Raw genomic sequence first — 22,411 nt, forward strand, 5'->3', positions numbered from 1 at the left:
AAGTCCACCTCTTTTCCCGTGACGGCAGAGGCCCGCTTAGCCTTCCACCGTATCAAGGAAGACATTGCCAAAGCCACCATGCATGCAGTGGACGAATCCATCCCCTTCCAGGTGGAAAGCGACGCGTCCGACTTTGCCCTGGCCGCTACCCTCAATCAGGCGGGGAGACCCGTGGCCTTCTTTTCACGAACCCTCCAGGGCCCGGAGACCAGACACTCTGCTGTTGAGAAGGAGGCCCAGGCTATTGCGGAGGCTGTGCGTCATTGGAGGCACTACCTGGCCGGAAAACGATTTACCCTGCTGACTGACCAGCGTTCAGTTGCTTTTATGTTTAACAACTCGCAGAGGGGCAAAATCAAAAACGACAAGATCTTGAGGTGGAGAATCGAACTTTCCACCTACAATTACGAGATCTTGTACCGGCCCGGGAAGCTCAATGAACCCCCGGATGCTCTATCGCGTGGCACCTGCGCCAGCGCGCAGATCGATAGACTGCGGGCCCTCCACAATGACCTCTGCCACCCGGGGGTCACCAGGTTCTTCCACTTCATCAAGGCCCGCAACCTGCCTTACTCCATTGAGGAGGTCAGGACCATGACCAGGAACTGCCAAGTCTGTGCCGAGTGCAAACCGCACTTTTATAGACCAGACAGGGCTCACCTGATAAAAGCCACTCGCCCCTTCGAGTGCCTGAGTGTTGATTTTAAAGGGCCTCTCCCCTCCTCCGACCGCAATGTGTACTTCCTCAACATTACTGATGAGTACTCCCGTTTCCCGTTCGCCATCCCCTGCCCGGACATGACCAGTGCCATGGTCATTAAATGTCTGAACGACCTCTTCACCCTGTTCGGTTTCCCCAGCTATATCCATAGCGACCGGGGCTCATCGTTTATGAGCGACGAACTCCGTCAGTACCTGCTCACTAGGGGTATTGCCACAAGCAGGACCACCAGTTACAACCCCCGGGGGAACGGACAGGTGGAAAGAGAGAATGCGACAGTTTGGAAGGCCGCCCTACTAGCCTTAAAGTCTAGGGGCCTTCCGACCTCCCGCTGGCAGGATGTGCTCCCCGATGCGCTTCACTCTATTCGGTCACTGCTCTGCACTGCCACTAACGCCACCCCTCATGAGAAAATGTTTGTCTTCCCAAGGAAGTCCACATCGGGGACATCGCTACCGCCATGGCTGACGTCCCCAGGGCCGGTCCTACTGAGAAGACACGTGAGGACCCATAAAACGGACCCCCTGGTCGAGAGGGTCGACCTCCTCCACGCCAACCCCCAGTATGCTTACATTGCGTACCCGGACGGGCGGGAGGACACAGTCTCCATACGAGACCTCGCACCCTCGGGGGCCGCAGTAACCCACTACTCACTACCACCCCCCCCCCCCACGATCCGATATCCAGCCCCAGCAGACGGCAGGCCTGGGCCCCGCGACCCGCTCGACACCTACGAGGACTACACACCAGTGCCCCAGCCTACGCGGGACTCGACGCCGGAAGCTTCACTACCCCTGCCGTCGCCACGTCGATCACAGCGGCAGACAAGACCTCCGGAGAGACTCCAATACACTAACTTTTAATACACTTCACCCCGCCGGACTCAATTTTAAACAAGGGGTGAATGTGGTAAACCACTGTTTGTATTCCACTGTGTACATGCCTGATTCCTCCCACGAGTCCAGGTATAAAGGTGACTGCTCCACAGTCCCTCTGTATTCTGGACCGGTCGACCACTCGAGGCACACCTTCATTCTCTTGTTAATAAAAGCCTGTTAGTTACTCGCTTAATCTCAGTCTTTTGAGTTATTGATAGCGCATCACCCCCCCGTCTCTCTCTTCTCCCCCCAGTCTCTCTCTCGATCCCCGGGCCTCTCTGCCCCCCCAGTCTCTCTCTCTCTCTTTCCCTCTCTCTCCTTCCCACACAGACAGACAGACAGACAGACAGACAAACTCATTTATATATATAAAAATTATTTCTACTTTTTTCATAACAACATGCCCTCAAAAAACCCTCGGCACCGTCGGGCACTCCAGCTAGTTGTATATACATAGAAGTCTAATTTTGAGCACCTATGTGATAGAAAGGAGAGAAAGGCAGATATGCAGTTGTTTTTACTCATTCTAATTTGATTTTTAAGTTGAATTCTGAAAGCAAATAAATCCTCTCTTGAGAGAAACAGATAGGCAGCAGAGAAGGGAAGCTGCTTGAGGGCAAGGTCTCCTCTGGCTTATCAACACTCACCCTTGGGGGAAGTAAGTGGCAATAGGGGAGAGTGGATGGGATGTTATTGGTGAAGTGACAAGTAGAGCAAGGACAGGGTTAAGTTGGTCATTCAAGAGGAAAATATGGGGGTAGTGATGGGAATGAGGAGGTGGTAGGAAAGGAAATGTAGAATGGGAAGGTGAAGAGGTAGGGAGATGTGATGAGAGTGAGGGGGTTGGGTGAAGGATAAGTGATTGAAGGAGGGAATGGGAAAGGAGGCATTTTCCCTGCAAACCCCACTCCAAATGCAGCCTTCATCCATTGGCGGCACCTTTCCCCACCACACCATACCATACCTCTGACCATCTCCCACCTAAAAGGAACAAAGAAAAAAACAGAAGCAGAAGAAAAGAGCGAGAAGCAGGAAGAGGAGGGAAGTGGAGAGAAGCAGCATAGAAGTGAAAGAGACAGAAGCAGAAGCGACAGAGACTCAGCAACACAAAGAAATCAGAGACAGGTAAGAGAGTGACCATATTCTCTAGCTTACTGTATGCAATGCCCCAGGACATTACTGATTACATTAACCTATCTGGACAGCTGACAAAGAGATTGGTAGAATTCAAGGAGATTTAAACAAAATGTGTGTTTGGGTCAAGAACAGATATTCATGTAGTTAAATGTCAGTTACTGCACACTGGCACAAGATAGTGTGCACAATGGCTGAGTGCCCAGTTATAAGAATGGCAGAGAAAAAAAGCTTTGTGTGTAATTATTAACCATACACTGAAACTTGACAAAAATTATAAAAAAATCTTGGCATATATAATGTAGAAGTTTCATTTTAAATTGAAAAACAGGTCATTTTAAATGCTTGGTTAGGCCACATTCGGTATCTCTTGAACATTGTATATAGTTCTAGATATCCTACTTTCAAAGGACAGTGTTACATTTGAGAAAGTTCAGAAGAGTGATAATTCTAGGCCTTAAGTTATGGATGTTACAGAAATTAACTTGTTTTCATTGATTAATAGAAGATTAGTAAAGGTCTTTAAATGATTAGAATTATAGATAAAGTACATTCAAAAAGTATTTAAGGTAAACTGTGACAACAGAACAAGAAAATAAAAATATCAAAGTACAGTATGAGGTAAAACCAGAGATTCAAGGGATTTTTTTGGAACCATAGAAGTTTGCAGCATAAAGGAGGCCATTTTCAACTGGTGGTCGCCCATTGCTCAGTTGAAAAACTGGTGGCCAACAGCTGAAAATCAGCTGCTCCATTGATGCCCAAAGACTGCCTTGTACAATTTTCAGACAGGCCTGTGAATGGGCATGCAGCCCATCTGTCTGTTTCCAGTGGGAATCTGTGTAAATATGCAAATTCGGTCCTATGATGGTTGTTGGACCCTGACTGCAATTTTGGATACAAATGGGCAGAGCAGTGCGGAGAATGCTCTATAACAACAGAGAATGCTGGAAAAACTCAGCAGGTCAGGCAACATCCGTGGAGAGAAATTAGAGTTGACGTTTCGGGTTGAAACCCTTCTTCAAAACTGGAAAGAAAATAAAAAGATCGAAGGCAAAGCTGCGATCGAACAAAAGAAGAAAAGGAGACAATAAAAGGTATTAGAAGCCAGATGAGATGGTAATGGGCCCGTGGAGACAAAAGGCAGCTGAGATTAGGTGTGAAGTGTACTGGCAGGATAAGGACAGCTGCCAGGTGAGAGAGAGAAACAAAAGGAAAGGGGGGGGTGGGGGGGGAAGGAGGACCCAAAACAAAGGGGTGGAAAAAATTTAAAGGAAAAAAGTAATAGAGGCCGAGGTTATGATCTGAAATTATTGGACTCGATATTGAGTCCGGAAGGCTGCAAAGTGCCTAATCGGAAGATGATTTGCTGTTCCTCGAGTTTACGTTGAGCTTCCGTGGAACAATACAAGAGGCCAAGGACGGTGAGGTCCGAGTGGGAATGGAGCGGTGAATTAAAATGACAGGCGACCGGAAGCTCGGGGTCACCCTTACGGACTGAATGGAGGTGTTCCGCAAAGCGGTCACCCAACCTGCGTTTGGTCTACCCATTTGTACCAGACGAGCCTCATCAGTCAGCGGCCTAATCAGTGAGGCACCCCTGAAATAGAATACAAAAGCAGGAGGTATTGTTACATTTATATAGAAACTTGGTTAGACCACACTTAGGCCTCAAATTTAATTGAGGAGGTGGGATGGGGGGCAAGACAGCTGGTTTCCGAGTTCCAGTCCCTCCCCCAGCTGCCTCCGCTCTGCAGACGTGATTTTACCTTGATTGGCCTCGTTAAGCCCGCCCTGCGGGGTTACCGGACAATTAACAAGAAGCAGATCTGATGATGTCATTTCATGGTGCGTCATCAGCCGGTTTCCTTAAAGGGACCACATCTACATGGAATTTGACAGTTATTCTGTCAGTGTTTAACAGCACTAACGTGCTGCAAACACTGACAATCACTGCACAAAGGTGAACGCTTGCACCCAGGCTTTCCAATTACTCCCTCTATATGCTTAACATAGAAGATAGGAGCAGGAGTAGGCCATTCAGCCCCGCGAGCCTGCTCCGCCATTCAATGAGATCATGGCTCATCATCTAAATTCAGTACCCTGTCCCTACCTTCTCCCCATATCCCTTGATCCCGTTAGCCTTAAGAAATATATCTAACTCCTTCTTGAATATATTTAATGAATTGTCCTCCACTGCCTTCTGTGGTAGAAAATTCCACAGGTTCACCACTCTCTGGGTGAAGAAATTCCTCCTCATCTCTGTCCTAAATGGCTTACCCCTTATCCTTAGACTGTGACCCCTGGTTCTGGACTCCCCGGCCATCGGGAACATCCTTCCTGCATCTAGTCTGTCTAGTCCTGTTAGAATTTTATAAGTTTCAATGAGATCCCCTCTCATTCTTCTAAACTCCAGCGAATATAAGCCCAATCGACCCAATCTCTCCTCATACGTCATTCCTGCCATCCCAGGTAACAGTCTGGTGAATCTTCGCTGCACTCCCTCCATGGCAAGAACATCCTTCCTCAGATAAGGCGACCAAAACTGCACACAATACTCAAGGTGTGGTCTCACCAAGGCCCTGTACAACTGCAGCAAGATATCCTTGCTCCTGTACTCGAATCCTCTCGCTATGAAGGCCAACATACCCATTTGCCTTCTTAACCTCTTGCTGAACCTGTATGCTTACCTTCAGTGACTGGTGCACAAGGACACCCAGGTCTCGTTGCACTTCCCCTTCTCCCAATCTATTGCCATTCAGATAATAATCTGCCTTCCTGTTTTTGCCACCAAAGTGGATAACCTCGCATTTATCCAGATTATACTGCATCTGCCCAATCACCCAACCTGTCCAAATCATACTGGAGTTTCTCGGCATCCTCCTCACAGCACACATGCCCACTCAACTTTGTGTTGTCTGCAAACTTGGAGATATTACATCTAGTTCCCGTGTCTAGATCATTAATATATATTGTGAATAGCTGGGGTCCTAGCACCGATCCCTGCGGTACCCCACTAGTCACTGCCTGCCACTCGGAAAAAGACCCGTTTATTCCAACTCTTTGCTTCCTGTCTGCCAACCAGTTCTCTATCCCAAGTCAGTACCTTACCTCCAATCCCATGTGCTTTAACTTTACACGCTAATCTCTTATGCGGGACCTTATCGAAAGCCTGCTGAAAGTCCAAATACACCACTTCCACTGGTTCTCCCTTTTCTATTGTCCCAGTTACATCCTCAAAAAATTCCAGTAGATTAGTCAAGCACGATTTACCTTTTGTAAATCCATGTTGACTTTGTCCGATCCGGTCACTGTTTTCCAAGTGCTCTGCTATTACATCTTTTATAATGGACTCTAGCATTTTCCCCACTACCGATGTCAGGCTTACTGGTCTATAATTCCCCGTTTTCTCTCTACCACCTTTTTTAAATAGTGGGTTTATATTAGCTACCCTGCAATCCATGGGAACTGTGCCAGAGTCTATAGAATTTTGGAAGATGACCAGCAATGCATCCACTATTTCTAGGGCCATTTCCTTAAGTGCCCTAGGATGTAGATTATCAGGTGCTGGGGATTTATCGGCCTTCAATCCCGTCAATTTCCCTAACACCCTTTCCCTACAAATACCGATTTCATTCAATTTCTCCCTCTCATTAGACCCTATGTTCCCCGACATCGCTGGGGAGGTTATTTGTGTCCTCCTTTGTGAAGACAGAACCAAAGTATGTATTTAATTGTTCAGCCATTTCTTTGTTCCCCATTATAAATTCCCCTGATTCTGACTGCAAGGGACCTATGCTTGACTTCACCAATCTTTTTCTCTTCACATATCTATAGAAGCTTTTACAGTCAGTTTTTATGTTCCCTGCAAGCTTACTCTCATACTCTATTTCCCCCCCTTTTGTCCTCCTTTGCTGAATCCTAAACTGCTCCCAATCCTCAGGTTTGCTGCTTTTTCTGGCCAATTTATATGTCCTCTCCTTGGATCTTATGCTATCCCTAATTTCCCTTGTTAGCCACGGTTGCGCCACCTTTTTTGTTTTATTTTTGTGCCAGACAGGGTTGAACAAATTCTGTAGTTCATCCATGTAATCTTTAAATGTTTGCCATTGCCTATCCACCATCATCCCTTTAAGCAACATTCCCCAATCCATCCTAGCCAACTCGCGCCTCATACCATCCTAGTTTCCTTTATTTAAATTCAGGACCCTAGTCTCTGAGTCAACCACTTCACTCTCCATCTTAATGAAGAATTTTATCATATTATGATCGCTCCTCCCCAAGCGGCCTCGCACAACAAGATTGCTAATCAATCCTTTCTCATTACATAATACCCAGTCTAAGATGGCCTAATCTCTAGTTGGTTTCTCGACATATTGGTCCAGGAAACCATCCCATATACACTAGGAAATCTTGGAACTTATGGAGGGGATCACAGATTTATCAAGGGCTGATGCCGTGTCCAGTGTAGCATCAGGTGATGGCGGAGAAGGTTGGTGTGCCTGGTGATGTTGGTGTTGATCGTGGAAGGATTCGGAGGACCAAGGTCTAATTGTTTTATTGGCTCCGATGTTGCTGGAATAGATGGCAGCTACAGGTGAGATGACAGAAGTGATGTCACTGGTGAGAGAGTGAATGAGGTGGCACTGGACATACAGTTGGATCTAAAAACTTGTAAGCTAAAGAAATCTCTATATTTATTAAAAAAGCAGTAACCAACATTTTCTGTGCTCTGAAACTCACCATCTGCAACATGGCATCCTTTACACCACTTTTCCAACTGTCAGCTTTTCAGAAACATCAGAGCAGATTCAAAACACGCCAGGTTGAGCTGGCGTGTTCCCCGAACAGCGGGTAACCCATTGGGGAGAAGGTAAAATTAGAAGTAAGCTTCAAAATACTCTTAAATTGGCTCTTAACAAGTAATTTAAGTAGCTGAATTGTATCCCCCGCCACTTGGTGTCGGGTCAGTTCTGCGCTGACAGACCCGACACCTGGGAGACTCGCATGAAGGCGGGTTGACATCATGGCCTAGAAATTCAGTCTGGACACTTTTGGGGCGCTAAAGTCGGGCGCTCGCTAAAGTTAGCGCCCGCCGGACAGTGCAGGCCACCTCGCCGAAATTCAGTAGAGTTGGCCAAGAGTTTGGCCGAGCGCTGAAACTGGCGTTGCAATGCTCTGTTCAGGCGCTAATCCGGCGATGCGGCCTGATAACGCCGAGGCCGGGCGCAGCGCAGGTGCGGTCATGTTTTGATTGACAGCAGACACCCTGACGCCGGCCTGCTCTTAAAGGGGGAAGGGTTGACTTTGACTGCTGCCACGCCCTGCATACTGGAGCCCTGCAGCTAGGCCTCAACACTGCTGGTGGGCCAAAATAGCGCCAGGAGACATGGAGAGGGCCCGTGAACGAGCGCAGCGCTTCTCCGAGCATGCTCTGAGGGTGCTCATTAATGGTGTGGAGGACAAAAGACAGATCTTGTGCCCGGACAGTGGCAACAAGGCTCCCAGGAGCGAGTACAGGAAAGCCTGGAGGAGAATCGCCCGCAGGGTGTCATCCACCTGCGATGTCCCCAGGAGTGCGGACCAATGCGGCAAGAAGTTCAACGACCTCACTCGGTTGGTGAAGGTGAGTACCCTTTCCAGTGTCCTCCTCATCCTTGCATGTGAACCTCACATTATGGGCAAAGGGACCTCAAAGGCCTAATGGGCAGCCCTCCTCCCGCAGCAATGGCACTGGCATGATCATCAATAGCACTTTCTGCACTTACCACACTGGCCAAGCTATTCCACCATGGGAGGCAGTGCACACAGCAACAAGGCACCACACTGGCCAAGCTATTCCACCATGGGAGGCAGTGCACACAGCAACAGGGCACCACACTGTACTTAGAGTCCGTCCTTTCTCTTGCAGGCCAAGCTGGCAAGGAATTTGAGGAGCCAGACTGTCACCGGTGGAGGCCGTCCCCAGTACCAGGCGCTCACTGATCTGGAGGAGAGCGTGGCTGGACTCATGCGTTCCCGGGTGACTGGCCCTGTTGCGATCGGAGATGCGGACCCTGTACTGGAACCCACTGGTAAGGACATGGCCGGTTGGACCTCTCTCGTTGCCCTAGCGCTTCAGATCTAGATCCTTTCCCACTGACCGACAAATGCGCATAATGCCACCACTCAGGCCTCCCTCGCTGATGCCGTGTCCTCACTCTAAAGCTACTCTTATGCCTTCCTGCTTTCAGCTGCTGAGGAGGAGGTGGTCCCTGAAGCTCCGAGTGCCAGGCCCTTGGAGGAGGTGGACGACGAGGACCAGGAGGAAGGCGGCACATCGGGGGAACCCTCAGCCGCGCCAGGGGATGGCAATGGAGGGGGGGCGTCTGGCCTGCAGGAGAGCCAGGGGGAAGTGTTGCAGGGGAGGGCAGATCCTGTGGCCAGTGGGGTTGAGGCACGCGGGAAGGGTCCGGCAGCACGCCGGCCTGCTCCCCAGAGGGGGGAGGTGTTGCAGGGGAGGGCAGATCCTGGGCGCAGTGGGGTTGAGGCACGCGGGAAGGGTCCGGCAGCACGTCGGCCTGCTCCCCAGAGGGGGGAGGTGTTGCAGGGGAGGGCAGATCCTGGGCCCAGTGGGGTTGAGGCACGCGGGAGGGTTCGGCCAGCTCGGCCGTCTTCTCCCCAGAGGGAGAGTCCTCCCTCCAGTCCGGAGAGGGTCCTCGCCCAGGAGGTGCACCTCCTCGAAGAGATCTCGGCGGCCTCTGAGCGGCGCCACCAGGAGTTCATGGGGGTTGTGGACCAGATGCCTCAGGCCATTCAGTCCCTGGCTCAGAGTGTGGTCGCATTCGGGGAATCACAGGCCAGGGGGGTGGAACAACTCGCGGCAGCCCATGACAGGGGTGTCCAGCATCTCGCGGCAGTGCAGGACGCGACTCGCGAGATGAGTGGTGCCGTCCAGACACTGGCACAGCTGATGCGGCCACATACCAGGGCAGTTCGGGCACTCACTTCTGCCACACTCGCTGTGGCGCAGAGGCTTCGCCACGGCACCCGCCGCCCTGCTGCAGCACAGCGGTCTGGCCTCCACCAGATAGCTGCGCCTGCTGCACTGCCAGGCCGGCCGAGTGCCAGTGTCTCTGGCGAACATCGTGCGCCTGCCATCAGCCAGCTTGCCCCCCTTGGTGCAGCCGACACTGCCACTCCCCCAGCCAAGGTGCGACGAGCTGCTGCTGGCACTGATGCTGGCCAGCGACAGCTGCAGCAGTCAGCAGCCGGCCCCTCCCGGGACGTGCGTCGTCTAGGCCGACCCCCAAGGGCATCTGCCGACACGCCTCGGGGCCCTCATGAGCCTTCCCCCAGCCTTGTCCCAGCCACAGGGCCCAGGTTGAGGCGGAGCAGCAGGTCGGGCAGGGGCCGGGGAAGGCTGTCTAAGGACTCGCCCTCTCGGCACACCCACTAGAGTGTGGTGAGAGCGGTTTTTTATATATGGGGGGGCTTGTGTTTTGGGGGGGATTATTTTGGGAAGGCCGAAGATCAAGGCCTTGTTTGTTTTTATGGGGGTGTTTGTGTTGTGGAGGGGGGCCCTTATTTTTGTAAGGCCGATGTTGAAGGCCATTTGGATGGCCAAGTTTTGTAAGTCCTCCCCAGGTTTTGGGAGCAACAGATGTTTTTGACTGTTTTTTGGGGCTCTTGTCTGTTTTTCTGTTTCATGTGGGAAGGGCCCTGAGTTTGTGAAATAAAGCGTTTTATTTATTCAGCATGTCCAGGTGTCATGTTTCAAGTGGTTGTTGCGTTAACCGGCTGAGGGCTTGCGGAGCGGCTGCCTTCAGGTGCGTACATTTCCACAGCCCATTCCCTGACAGGGGGCCTAGAAGTGTCGAGCAATAAACCCCCGGCGGACGGCCCTTGGACCTTGTGGCTCCCTCCTGGGCTGGTACTCCTCCTCCTCCTCCTCATGGTCCTCCTGCTCGTCCTCCTGAGGTGGTGGTGCAATGTCAGGTGGCAGTGCCTGAGTCCTGCGGATAGCCAGGTTGTGCAGCATGCAGCACACGACGACGAACTGGGAGACTCTATCCGGCGAGTACTGTAGAGAGCCGCCGGAACGATCCAGGCAGCGGAACCGTTGCTTGAGGACGCCTATCGTTTGCTCTATGATGTTCCTTGTGGCTTGATGGCTTTCGTTGTATGCCTCCTCCGCTGGGGTCCTGGGCGCGCGGAGCGGGGTCATGAGCCATGTGCACAAAGGGTAGCCCTTGTCCCCAATAAGCCATCCCCTTGGTGGAGGCTGTGCCTCGAACATGTCAGCCACAGTAGTCTGGCGCAGGATGAATGCATCGTGGCTGCTTCCTGGGAAGCGGGCATTGACAGCTAGGATGCGCTGCCTGTGGTCACACACCAGCTGTACATTGAGGGAATGGTAGCCCTTCCGGTTGCGGTAATCCTCGGCATTGTGGATAGGTGCCCGCATAGCCACATGCGTGCAGTCAATGGCGCCCTGCACCATGGGGAAGCCCGCGAACCTGCCAAATCCGACTGCACGCTGCTCCTGCCTCTGTCGGGTCATGGGGAAGGAGATGAATTGGTGTCTCCTCGCGAAAAGTGCATCGGTGACCTGCCGGATGCAGCGATGCGCGGCAAACTGGGAGATGTTCGCTATGTCCCCAGCAGCAGCTTGGAAGGAGCCGCTTGCATAAAAGCTCAGAGCCACCGTGACCTTCACTTCCACCGAGAGAGACGTCCTGCACATCAGCTGTGGACGCAGATCTCTGTGAAGCAGCTGGCAGATCTCTGCAACCACCTCCCTTCTGAAGCGCAGCCTCTTAACACAATGCGCCGCAGTCATGGTGAGATAGGACACCTGCTGCCGGTATTGCCTGAGTGTGTAAGGCCTACGTTGCCGACGCCTGATGGCCCCTCTGCGTCTAGGCATGGCTGCCCCTCTCACACAGCGTCTGCGAGCCCTTCGCACATAATGCTGCAACTCAGGGTTGCACCCCCATACAGCCCCCATGATGAAGTTGAAAACAGTGAAATCACAATGAGTCAAATGTCAAAGCACTGGCCAGAAGCCAAAAATACCTCTCCTATGTTGTCCCAAATCAGTTAGCTCTGTCCCTTGGTCTCTGTCCAGAAATCCAAAGCAGTAAAGTCATTGCAGCAAAATGGCTGGGCTTTATAGGTCAGTGTAAGTGCCCTTTAATTAGCGCTCCCCGAGGCCCACAGGGCCTCTGTTGCGTTCCACTTCACAGTTCTTAGCAGCGCCACGCCCACATTGGGCAGGCGCCACTGAATTTCCGGTTTGGGGCGCACAAACAGCGTTGCGCGACGATATGATGTCATAAGCTGCGCGCGCAGCTGAGCGGGCGCAAACACTTTGCGCCGGCGCTAAATGTCAACTGAATTTGGGCGTCGGCGCGGATCGCGCTGCGCCCGGGCGCAAAGTGCCTAGCGCTGGAAGTAGACCCCTCTTATGGCGTTAACGGCTGGCGCTATCCACTGAATTTCTAGGCCCATGTTTCCTACCCGCTGTGCAGTTCTGATCTCCATACTACAAAAAGAATATTGAATCACTGAAGAATGTGCATAAGTAGATTTAAATGGATGTTACCAGAATTGAAAGGATGCAACTATCAAGAAAGATTGAGCAGGCTGGGGCTGGAGAAGACCAAAGGGCGACCTGATGGAGGTCTTTAACATTTTGAAGGGATTCAATCAGGTGTATGTGGAGAAACTGTTTCCATTTGTGGATGAGTCCCCTCCCCAATGGGTTACCCGCTGTTCGGGGAACACGCCAGCTCAACCTGGCGTGTTTTGAATCTGCTCTGATGTTTCTGAAAAGCTGACAGTTGCAGAAGTGGTGTAAAGAATGCCATGAGCTGAACTCAAGAGGTGAGGTGAGTGACTGCCCTTGACATCAAGGCAGCATTTGATCGAGTGTGGCATCAAGGAGCCCTAGCAAAACTGAAGTCAATGGGAATCAAGGGGAAAACTCTCCATTGGTTGGAATCATACCTAGCACAAAGGAAGTTGGCTGTGGTTGTTGGAGGTCATTCATCTCAATCACATGACATCACTGCAGGAGTTCCTCAGGGCAGTGTCCTAGGCCCAACCATCTTCAGCTGTTTCATCAATGACCTTCCCTCCATCATAAGGTCAGAAGTGGGGATGTTCGCTGATGATTGCACACTGTTCAGCACCATTCGAGACTCGTCAGATACTGACGCAGTCCGTGTCCATATGCAGCAAGACCTGGACAACATTCAGACTTGGGCTGACAAGTGGCAAGTAACATTCGCACCACACAAGTGCCAGGCAATGACCATCTCCAACAAGCAAGACTCTAACCATCTCTCCTTGACATTCAATGGCATTACCATCGCTGAATCCCCCACTATCAACATCCTGGGGGTTACCATTGATCAGAAACTGAACTGGACCAGCCATATAAATACTGTGGCTACAAGAGCAGGCCAGAGGCTGGGAATTCTGCGGCGAGTGTCTCACCTCCTGACTCCCCAAAGCCTTTCCACCATCTACAAGGCACAAGTCAGGAGTGTGATGGAATACTCTCCACTTGCCTGGATGAGTGCAGCTCCAACAACACTCAAGAAGCTCGACACCATTCAGGATAAAGCAGCCCGCTTGATTGGCACTCCATCCACCACCTTCAACATTCACTCCCTCCACCACCGGCGCACTGTGGCTGCAGTGTGTACCATCTACAAGATGCACTGCAGCAACTCACCAAAGCTCCTTCAACAGCACCTTCCAAACCCGCGACCTCTACCACTTAGAAGGACAAGGGCAGCAGACACATGGGAACATCGCCACCTACAAGTTCCCCTCCAAGCCACACACCATCCTGACTTGGACCTGTATCGCCGTTCCTTCACTGTCGCTGGGCCAAAATCCTGGAACTCCCTTCCTAACAGCATTGTGGGTGTACCTACACCATATGGACTGCAGCGGTTCAAGAAGGCAGCTCACCACCATCTTCTCAAGGGCAATTAGGGATGGGCACTAAATGCAGGCCTAGCCAGCGACGCCGACATCCCATCAATGAATTTAAAAAAAAGAATTTAGGAGGAATTTCATTACATCAAGTGTGGTGAGAATGTAGAGCTCGCTGTCACATGGAGTGGTTGAAACCGACAGCATTGACACATTTAAGGGGAGGCTTGATGCATATGTGAGGGAGAAGGGAATGGAGGGATACGGAGGTAGGGTGGTAATTAATTCGAGTTGGAGGAGGCTTGTGTGGAGTATAAACAGCAGCATAGACTAGTTGGGCCACAGGGCCTGTTTCTGTGCTCTAGATTCCATGCACTTCTATGTAAACATTTCCTTTTAGCCTTTTCTGCTCCAGTGGAAATAGTATCTCAAATTTCCTCGTAACTGTAGTTTCTTATCCCTGACATCATCTTGCTAAATCTACGCTTTCCATGGATTTAACATCCTTTTATAAAATGAAATGCCCAAAATTACTCTAAATACTCTAAATGTAGCCCAGCCAATGTTTTGTACAAGTTTAGCACTACTTCTTTATATTATTTATAAAATATCAAATGCTGTTGGCTATTTTTATGGTTTAAAAAAAAAATCAACCTGTACTTGCACTTTCAGGGAATTAAGTATTTGAACCCCTAGGCCTCTCAGTTTATCCACATGCTTCAGTGTCTTTCCATTCAATCTATATTCCCATTCCTTGTTTTGCTTCCCAAAATGTATAAATCGTACGTGGATTGCCTAGGTGCAGCGTATACAAGAAAATTAAGTGGCAAGAAACAATGTCCTAATGGAGCCTACCTGATTTTTAGTCCATTTAATGGATTGAAAATTGGGCAGACTCCATTAGGCGCATAGCACCCTTCCCATTGCCACCATCCACCGCTCCGCCGATTTTCCTGTATGCACTGTGCCCAGGCGATCCAATAGCTCCCGGCACAAGAACATATGAGTTTTCAATACATTTTGAAATGGACCCAATTTGAAACCCACTTAATAATTTTAATATATAATAGATAGATGATCAATTATTGTATGGAACCAGTGCTGCTATTTTATAATAGTAGAACTTGTACTAGGAAAGAGGCAAATGCCCTTCTTCACATTGACCTCATAGCCCCTCAACTGCCTCTGTGCTGTCAGATTGCTTGTCAATATCCAGTCTTAGATATTTCACAACTACCTCCAACAAAGCACTGCGAAGACTGAAACCATTATCTTCAGCCTCTGCCACAAACCATGCTCCCTTGCCACCAATTTCTTTCCTCTCTCTGGCCATGTCTCAGGCTCATCCACACCATGTGCAATCTGTGTGCTAAGCTTCAAATCTCACATCGTCTCCACCACAAAGAATGCTTACTTCCACCACTGCAACATTGCTCACCTCCACCCCCACCTGTGGCCCAACTAGTCTATGCTGGTGTTTATACTCCACACAAACCTCCTCCAACTCTAATTACTTCTTCCCACCCTACCCTTCACCACTGAAACCCACATACATACCTTCATCATTTCCAGACTTGACTATTTTACACTCTTGTTGGCAGTCTAGGGTCAGACATTTTGTGTTATGCACCCACTCCTATGACATCATTAAATTCCATCTACTGATATTGGGAGTAATGCCCACAATTCATGATATCGTAAGATTCTATGATTGGCCTAATCCTGTAGTATTTCTTATAAACTTTGCCACCAGGAATTTCTGGCTTGCAAGAGAAAAAACTCTCTTACACATTTTCCAATGGCAATGGCATCAGTCAAGTGTGATCTTTTCAATAATGCTGTTTGAAGAGATAAAACAGCATGCTCAATACAAAGGCCTCCATGTGAAGCTCGTGCTATTTAAACTTTGAAATAAGCTTTATTGAAAAAGTTTTGACATGCTTTTCTGCCATTATAGTTGGATTATTTTAGACTTTCAATTATTACTCAGTTCCTCCAGTGGGACATAAAGCCCACGCCGTTAAATTTTCACTCCACGAATTCAGTCCCTGAATCTCAATTAGAGATTGAGACATACTCTTTCACTCCACCCTAGACGTTATATACATATTAATATAAGGAACGGCGTCTTTACAAAACAATGTTTTGAATGTTTTAAGTGTTTGCTAAACCTTATAACGGGAATGACACGAATCACATCATTCATAACAAATACCAGTTTGACGAGGGCTGGAACATTGGCGGTGGTTGAATTCCTTCCCCCAGTGAAGTGGACTAACTACAGAGAAACAACGATGGCATCCATGGATTTGCCCATCAGTTTCTTCGAAATTAGGTTCCACTCGCTTCCGCCAACATGGGCAATTAAGTATGGGTCTTCCCTTCCAATGTTTCTTTTGTTGCATGGGTTATGTCCCCCTCTAACCAAATTCCGGGATGCCCCGATCTACCCCACTTCTTTATACGCGATTCAGCATACTAATCTAGTTTATATTTTAAAAACTGGTTAGTTTTAGGGAGCTAAATTCTAGCGAATAGGGAGACGAAGATAAATGAGCATGCTTTTTTTAATTGTGCGCCTCGCCATTTTTATGGTAAGCGTGGCAAAGATCTATGTGGGCTTCACTTTTGTGATTAAAAAGGGCTCTCGCGAAATCCGAAAAAATAAACCCAAGCGGAAATATATACTGCAAAGTCCCGCAGGCTGGGTTTGTCGTGACTTGTGTACATAGGTACGGGTTCAATTTAAACTTGAATAGTGACAGTTGGCAGGTCTGCTGAGCCAAATAGTTTAAATACATTCCAAGAAGCGATGGGGGAAATAAACCTTCGAGCGCACACCACCATGCAGTTTACCAACTAATGATAAACAAAATTACAATGCAAGTCAAACGGGTAGAAGATGTAAATATTCCTGTAATCAGCTAAACTACAACCAATGAGTAAGAAGAACCCAAGTCCCAAAACAAACCTTTTGCTGAAAGGACAGGTTCAGTGTAGATGCCAATCACAGGTGCGTCACAAGCCCGCACTCTGAACCCGGAGAGTTCGCGAGGAACGCGCTCCGCTCCGAACAAGTGATTGGATTAACACCTTGTCAATCATACAGACACACTGCTGGAAAGGTGTTGTTCGAATAGCCAATAGAAAGAGAGCCGAGAGCTCCGCCCCTACTGTTTCTTTTTGCTCAGACTGGCTGGAGAATGGAGCTGTCCATCACAGCAGGAAGGGTGCGACACCACACGAACAACCAATCGGATGAGGAGTTTGGGCTGTCGCGTGGATCCATCCTCTTTCCCCCTGATTGGACAACAGCAGTGCCAATCACAGCTATTGGAGAAAGGTGCTGTCAGTCAGAGCTGCAGCTTGGGCTCTGATTGGTGTGGACGTTGTCAATCACAGCTCCCTGGCTGAGGCTGGCTTGTCATTTCTTTGGAGCTAGGTTGAGGACAGCAACGCGAATGTGTGAGATAGTAAGCCAGGGATTCATTAGAGTCATTTTAACGAGCAGCAGCCTGCAACGGGACCGATTCAGGCAAAAGGAAAGGGAGAGGGGGGAAAATCATTCTTAAAATAACACCATTTGGGAAAGTAACCAACGGCAACAAAATATTCTTGAGCGCCCTGGGATCCCCAGTGTGTTCGGAGTGAAGATATTTCTGCAGCTTTTTTAAACGATATATTTTATATAATTATTTTAAAGAACTCTCCTGTATTAAAGGGATCTCACCATGTCCTCCTCCTCACAACAAGCGTCTCAAAGAGTGCGGCGCAATGGATCGCCGACTTCGAACCGTCTGCAGCCCATAAGGGCCACCGTGCCCTTCCAGCTGAGACAAGGCAATAACAGCCCGACCCGCTCCTCCTCCTCCTGCAGCACCAGCTCACCGGCGGCGGCAGCAGCAGCGACGGCTTCTTCAGCATCAACTGCAACTGCAACTGCAACCACCTCGACCTCAACAGCAGCCACATCCACCACCTCCAACGGACAGAAACTTTCCCCGACCTCCTCGCCCACCTCTTCACTCTGGGCTCCGGCTGCAGCTGTCGCCGCCGACGGACGCGTGAGGCACAGACGGTCTCCTGACAGCCGGAGCTCACCTGAGAGAAGGAGCCCCAGCTCTCCTGTTTATAAAGGTATAGAGGGAAGCCAGAGAGACAGACTGTAAATATCACAGTTAAATTAAAAGAGTACAGCAATACAATTATTTGAACGCTTGTTTGTCAGGGTATTTATTGCTGTTTTCTTTCCCCCTTTAAATCTGTTTACAAAGGTTGGCTTTGTGTTTTTCTAGCGTACTGTAGTACAAATATATGGAGGTTAGACATTTTAAAAACAGAAAAGAGTAACTGGGATGTTTTTGCACCCAATTAATAAAGGTAGGTAAAGAAACCTACCCATGCAGCAGTTTGTAAAGCTACACAGGAGCATTGCAACGACAGGGCTCGGTATTGTTTCATACGTAAGGGGTAAGAGACTGCAATTATGTGTATTTTCTGTGTGTGCAAAAAAAGATAACTGCAGGGGTTGGTGATGTTTTTGTTGATGTAGAAAGGGATTTAAACGACATGATGTAGGGTCCTGTGTCTGTTTGTGCAGGCTAGGCAGAGACCCAGAAGGGAATTTATTTTTTTCTGGGACTTAATCTACCACATCATGTCAGCTTTCCAGAATATCCATGTATGAAGTAAGGGTAGATTGTTTTATTAATGGCGATAAAAGACATATTAACAGTTTTTATTAACTCGCAAACAGGCAAAAGGTGAAAACGGCTCTTGGCTTTGTGAACAGTTAGTTTCCTACATCTCTGTTTAAACTATATATCTATCTTGTACATTACAGGAGCCAGTATTTTACATTTAAACTACTAAAATGTAATTCACAGCAAATGCTAACGACGACACGAAATGCATTGATGTAAATTCTGAATGACAATTTGCAGCATTTTAATATGTTTCCAATTGTTTTGTTGTGGCATCCATCATTTCAGATTCCGCTTTCACCCTCAAGCTGATAAACGCTAATCTAAAGCAAAACTCAATTTGAAGGCCAAATCTGCTCGTGAAACACTACAACTAAGGAGGGAGCAGGGAGCGAGTTTGCCTTTCTAACCATTCCATGTTTGGTAGTCTTTTCAATATTTCTATAAACGGCAGTGTTTTTCTCCCGAGATTCTACTAAAAGCTTTACTTCAAAACAGCCACAAGACTAGATATTTAATGAGGTTAACTAAAGCAATACTTTTTATTTAAAATAAGACACACCCCAATAACCATTATGAATGTTGAGGTGTGCATCAATGCAACGTGAATGACAAGCTTATATTTGCAAAAAATCACGTCTTACAAACATAAATGGCTGATATCCCGCATTTGTGTACAGTTGAACTTGAGACTGGATTGTGTATCCGCAGGCAAAAACGTCCTCGTGGTGTTATTCGCTGGTTATCTATGTTTTATGTACACAGTTCATCAGTTCAAGACTTGATTAAAGTCAGGTTTCATCGTATTGGGTATTTACTTTGACCACCAGATTAAAATGTCACCTTTTCCCACTGGCGTTTAGGTTGTTTACGAGCCAACTGCAATAATGCAGCCAAGGTACGATTACTGGGGTTCTGGCTAAGTATTTTACCTCCCCCTCCAGGTTCACGCCCGCTGATGCAGAAACTTAGATCATTAAAAAACATGGAGAGAGGAAGAGGCGAAGAAAAACATGAATGAATTAAAACTGTCTCTGCCCAGTGCAGACGTGCGGCTCTAAATCCGATTTTAATCACTTACAGCCTTCCTAATATATGCATTTAAGTTGGGGGACAATATGTTTTAAAGGGCGATAATCACATTCAGTGCCAGAGAATGGGCTGCTTTATGCAGAGCTGCCGAATGCACTTGGCATTCAGACAGTAACACATGGACCAAGGGCTTGTGGCATTTTAATTCATTCGGGGGCCGTAGCAAAGGGCAATATGGGAACTTCACTATAAAGCTAGGGAACATCGAACTTGCATGAAATGCACGCACTTGTGGAATTTGTTCAGAAAAGCTTAATTATCGATTTGCATTTTAATAAAAATTGAAACCTTGAACAATTTTTGCATGAATCAATGGAAATTAAGATCACTTAACTGGAATCGCCCCTTTCTTCCCCTCCCCGGCCGCCAGATATTATGTGATTTAAGGAGAGTAAGCCGGTGGGTTACTGTTTGCATAACATGTTTGCTGCCTGACCTGGTTTCCACGAATCGGGCATTACATTAGTTGGTCCTGATCTGATGCTTCTCTCTCTCTGCGGAGACCGCATGCAATAATCCCACTGCTTCCAAAAAAGGTCCTCACGTCAGACATCTCCAAATATGTCGACGAGTTTTAGTTGCCGTCAGCCGTCCTGTGCAAATTACTGGTGCACATTTAGTAATATTGTTTTTTTTAATATACAAATTAGTGCGTTTAAAGTCAAAACACATTCCACCGGGGCGAAATTTGCACGGATGCCCAGTTCGACCCATCGTTCCCTATCCTGCAAATTTTTCCATTGATGTGAAAACATTTTTAGCAAATGTAAGATGTGATTTTCTTTCTGGAGCCCCAACTGGCTGTCACTCGGTCGGTGAGCACGTTGACCGGGGCCGGGAGTCCGTGGATGAAGGCGGGACTGGAGATGGGTTTCCTTGTGTGTGGACTGGAGGCGAGTGCCAATCTCTCAGCGTTTTTTTAAAAAAAAACACCAACATTTTAAAACGACTTTGAACGAGCTGGACTATAGCGCGACGGATTCAGGTATCTTACGTGGATCTGTTTGGTATTGGCATTCACTAATTGGCTGTTTTATTCGTGAGAAAAACATCTACTGTTTAAAAATCTGATTGCAAACAGAAAACATGTTTGGAAGATTGGATTGCAAGGTTGTTGCCCTTACGAGGGATGTCAACAACCCCCATTCATTCCTGGTTTTTATAGGAGGGTTGCACTTCCTCGAGCAACTTCATTGAGTTTCTTGGGGGAGGGGATGCAATTCCAGATATTTCACTAATATCGCTGTTTCATCAGATGTGTTTCAGATATTTTTTGTTTGGAGGAGGGTTTGAGACTACGATCTTGCAATCCTTCTACAAAAGCAAAATACTGCGGATGCTGGAAATCTGAAATAAAATCAGAAAATGCTGGAAATACTCAGCAGGTCAGGCAGCGTCTGTGGAGAGAGAAACAGTTAACCTTTCAGGTCGATGACCCTTGTCAGAACTGGAAAAAGCTGGAGATGGAACAGATTTTTGAGCAAGGGCAGGGGGTGGGGAGAAAAGAACAAAAGGGAAGGATGGAAGGCATGAGAGATTAAGAGACATTGAGATGGTGCAAGGCAAAAGGAGATGATAATGGCACAAGTTAAGAAACAAAAGATGGCTCTAGATGAAGTGTAAATGGCAGAATGAAAGACAGCTGCCATGTGGGTGGGAGAAAAAAATATAAAATAAATAGGAAAAAAAGAATGGGGCAGAGGTTATGGTCTGAAATTGTTGAACTCTCTGTTGAGTCCAGAAGGTTGTAAAGTGCCTAATCGAAAGATGAGGTGCTGTTCCTCGAGCTTGCGTTGAGCTTCATTGGAACAGTGTAAGAGGCTGAGGACGGTGAGGTGGGAGTGGAGCGGAGAATTAAAGTGACAGGCAACCGGAAGCTCGGGGTCATCCTTGTGGACTGAAAGGTGTTCCGCAAAGCGGTCACCCAATCTGCGTTTGGTCTCCCCAATATAGAGGAGACCACATCGTGAGCAGCGAATACAGTATACTAAATTGCAAGAAGTACAAGTAAATCGCTGTTTCACCTGGAAGGAGTGTTTGGAGCCCTGGACAGTGGGAAGGGTGGAGGTAAAAGGGCATATGTTGCATCTCCTGCGCTTGCACGGGAAGGTGCAGGGGGAAGGGGTGTTGGGGGTGATAGAGGAGTGGTCCCTTTGGAATGCTGAAAGGGAAAGATGTTTGGTGGTGGGATTACTCTGGAGATGGCGGAGGATGATCCACTGAATGTGGAGGCTGGTGGGGTGAAAGGTGAGGACAAGGATCCCTATTGTGGTTTCGGGAGGGGAAGGGGTGAGAGCAGAAGTGCGGGAAATAGAACAGACATGGTCAAGGGCCATGTCAACCACAGTACAGGGAAATCCTCGGTTGAGGAAAAAAGACATGTCGGAGCAGGTGTGGTGGAGACGGAGAAACTGGGAGAATGGAATAGAGTCCTTACAGGAAGCGGGGTGGGAGGAAGTGTAGTCCAGGTAGCTGTGGGAGTCAGTGGGCTTGTAGTGAATGTTTGTCAATAGCCTATCCCCAGAGATGGAGACAGAAGTTGAGGAAGGGAAGGGAAGAGTCAGAGATGGACCATGTGAAGCTGAGGGAAGGGTGGAAATTGGAAGCAAAGTGAATGAAATTTTCTAGTTCAGGGCGAGAGCGGGAAAAAGCACCGATACGGTCATCAATGTACCGGAAAAAGAGGTGAGGGAGGGGGCCTGAGTAGGACTGGAACAAAGAATGTTCCACATATCCCATGAAAAGGCAGGCATAGCTGGGACCCATGCGGGTTCCCTGTTTTTATCTTGCAATCCTTGTTTGGAGCCTGGTTGAAATAAAGCGTTTAGAATTGGGACCCGTTTTTATGTGCAGATTGACGGTCCAGGATTACAATATCTATTTTTGGGCTAAACTTTTGTTGTTAAAATTCCCTTTTTTGATAAGTGCACGATATGGTTGGAAAAAATACATGT

The 22,411-nt window shown here is 48.3% G+C and overlaps 1 protein-coding gene across 3 annotated transcripts in view; it reads left to right on the plus strand.

Moving 5' to 3' along the window:
• The first annotated feature begins 16,975 nt into the window (after positions 1-16,975).
• The window catches only part of glcci1a (glucocorticoid induced 1a), a 251,424-nt gene continuing 245,988 nt past the window's right edge, over positions 16,976-22,411 (plus strand). The window contains exons 1-2 of one of the 3 annotated variants that reach the window (XM_085988360.1): positions 16,976-17,135; positions 17,384-17,799. In XM_085988360.1, the coding sequence (XP_085844486.1) occupies positions 17,394-17,799 (406 nt within the window). In that variant the 5' untranslated portion in view covers positions 16,976-17,135; positions 17,384-17,393. Of the gene's footprint in view, positions 17,800-22,411 lie in introns of all 3 variants that reach the window. The other 2 variants (XM_085988362.1, XM_085988361.1) reach the window with 2 other exon arrangements.

This window comes from Somniosus microcephalus, chromosome 5, assembly GCF_052327205.1.
Source record: "Somniosus microcephalus isolate GS21.2 chromosome 5, FLI_Smic_1.0, whole genome shotgun sequence".
In the NCBI taxonomy this organism is placed as follows: domain Eukaryota; kingdom Metazoa; phylum Chordata; class Chondrichthyes; order Squaliformes; family Somniosidae; genus Somniosus; species Somniosus microcephalus.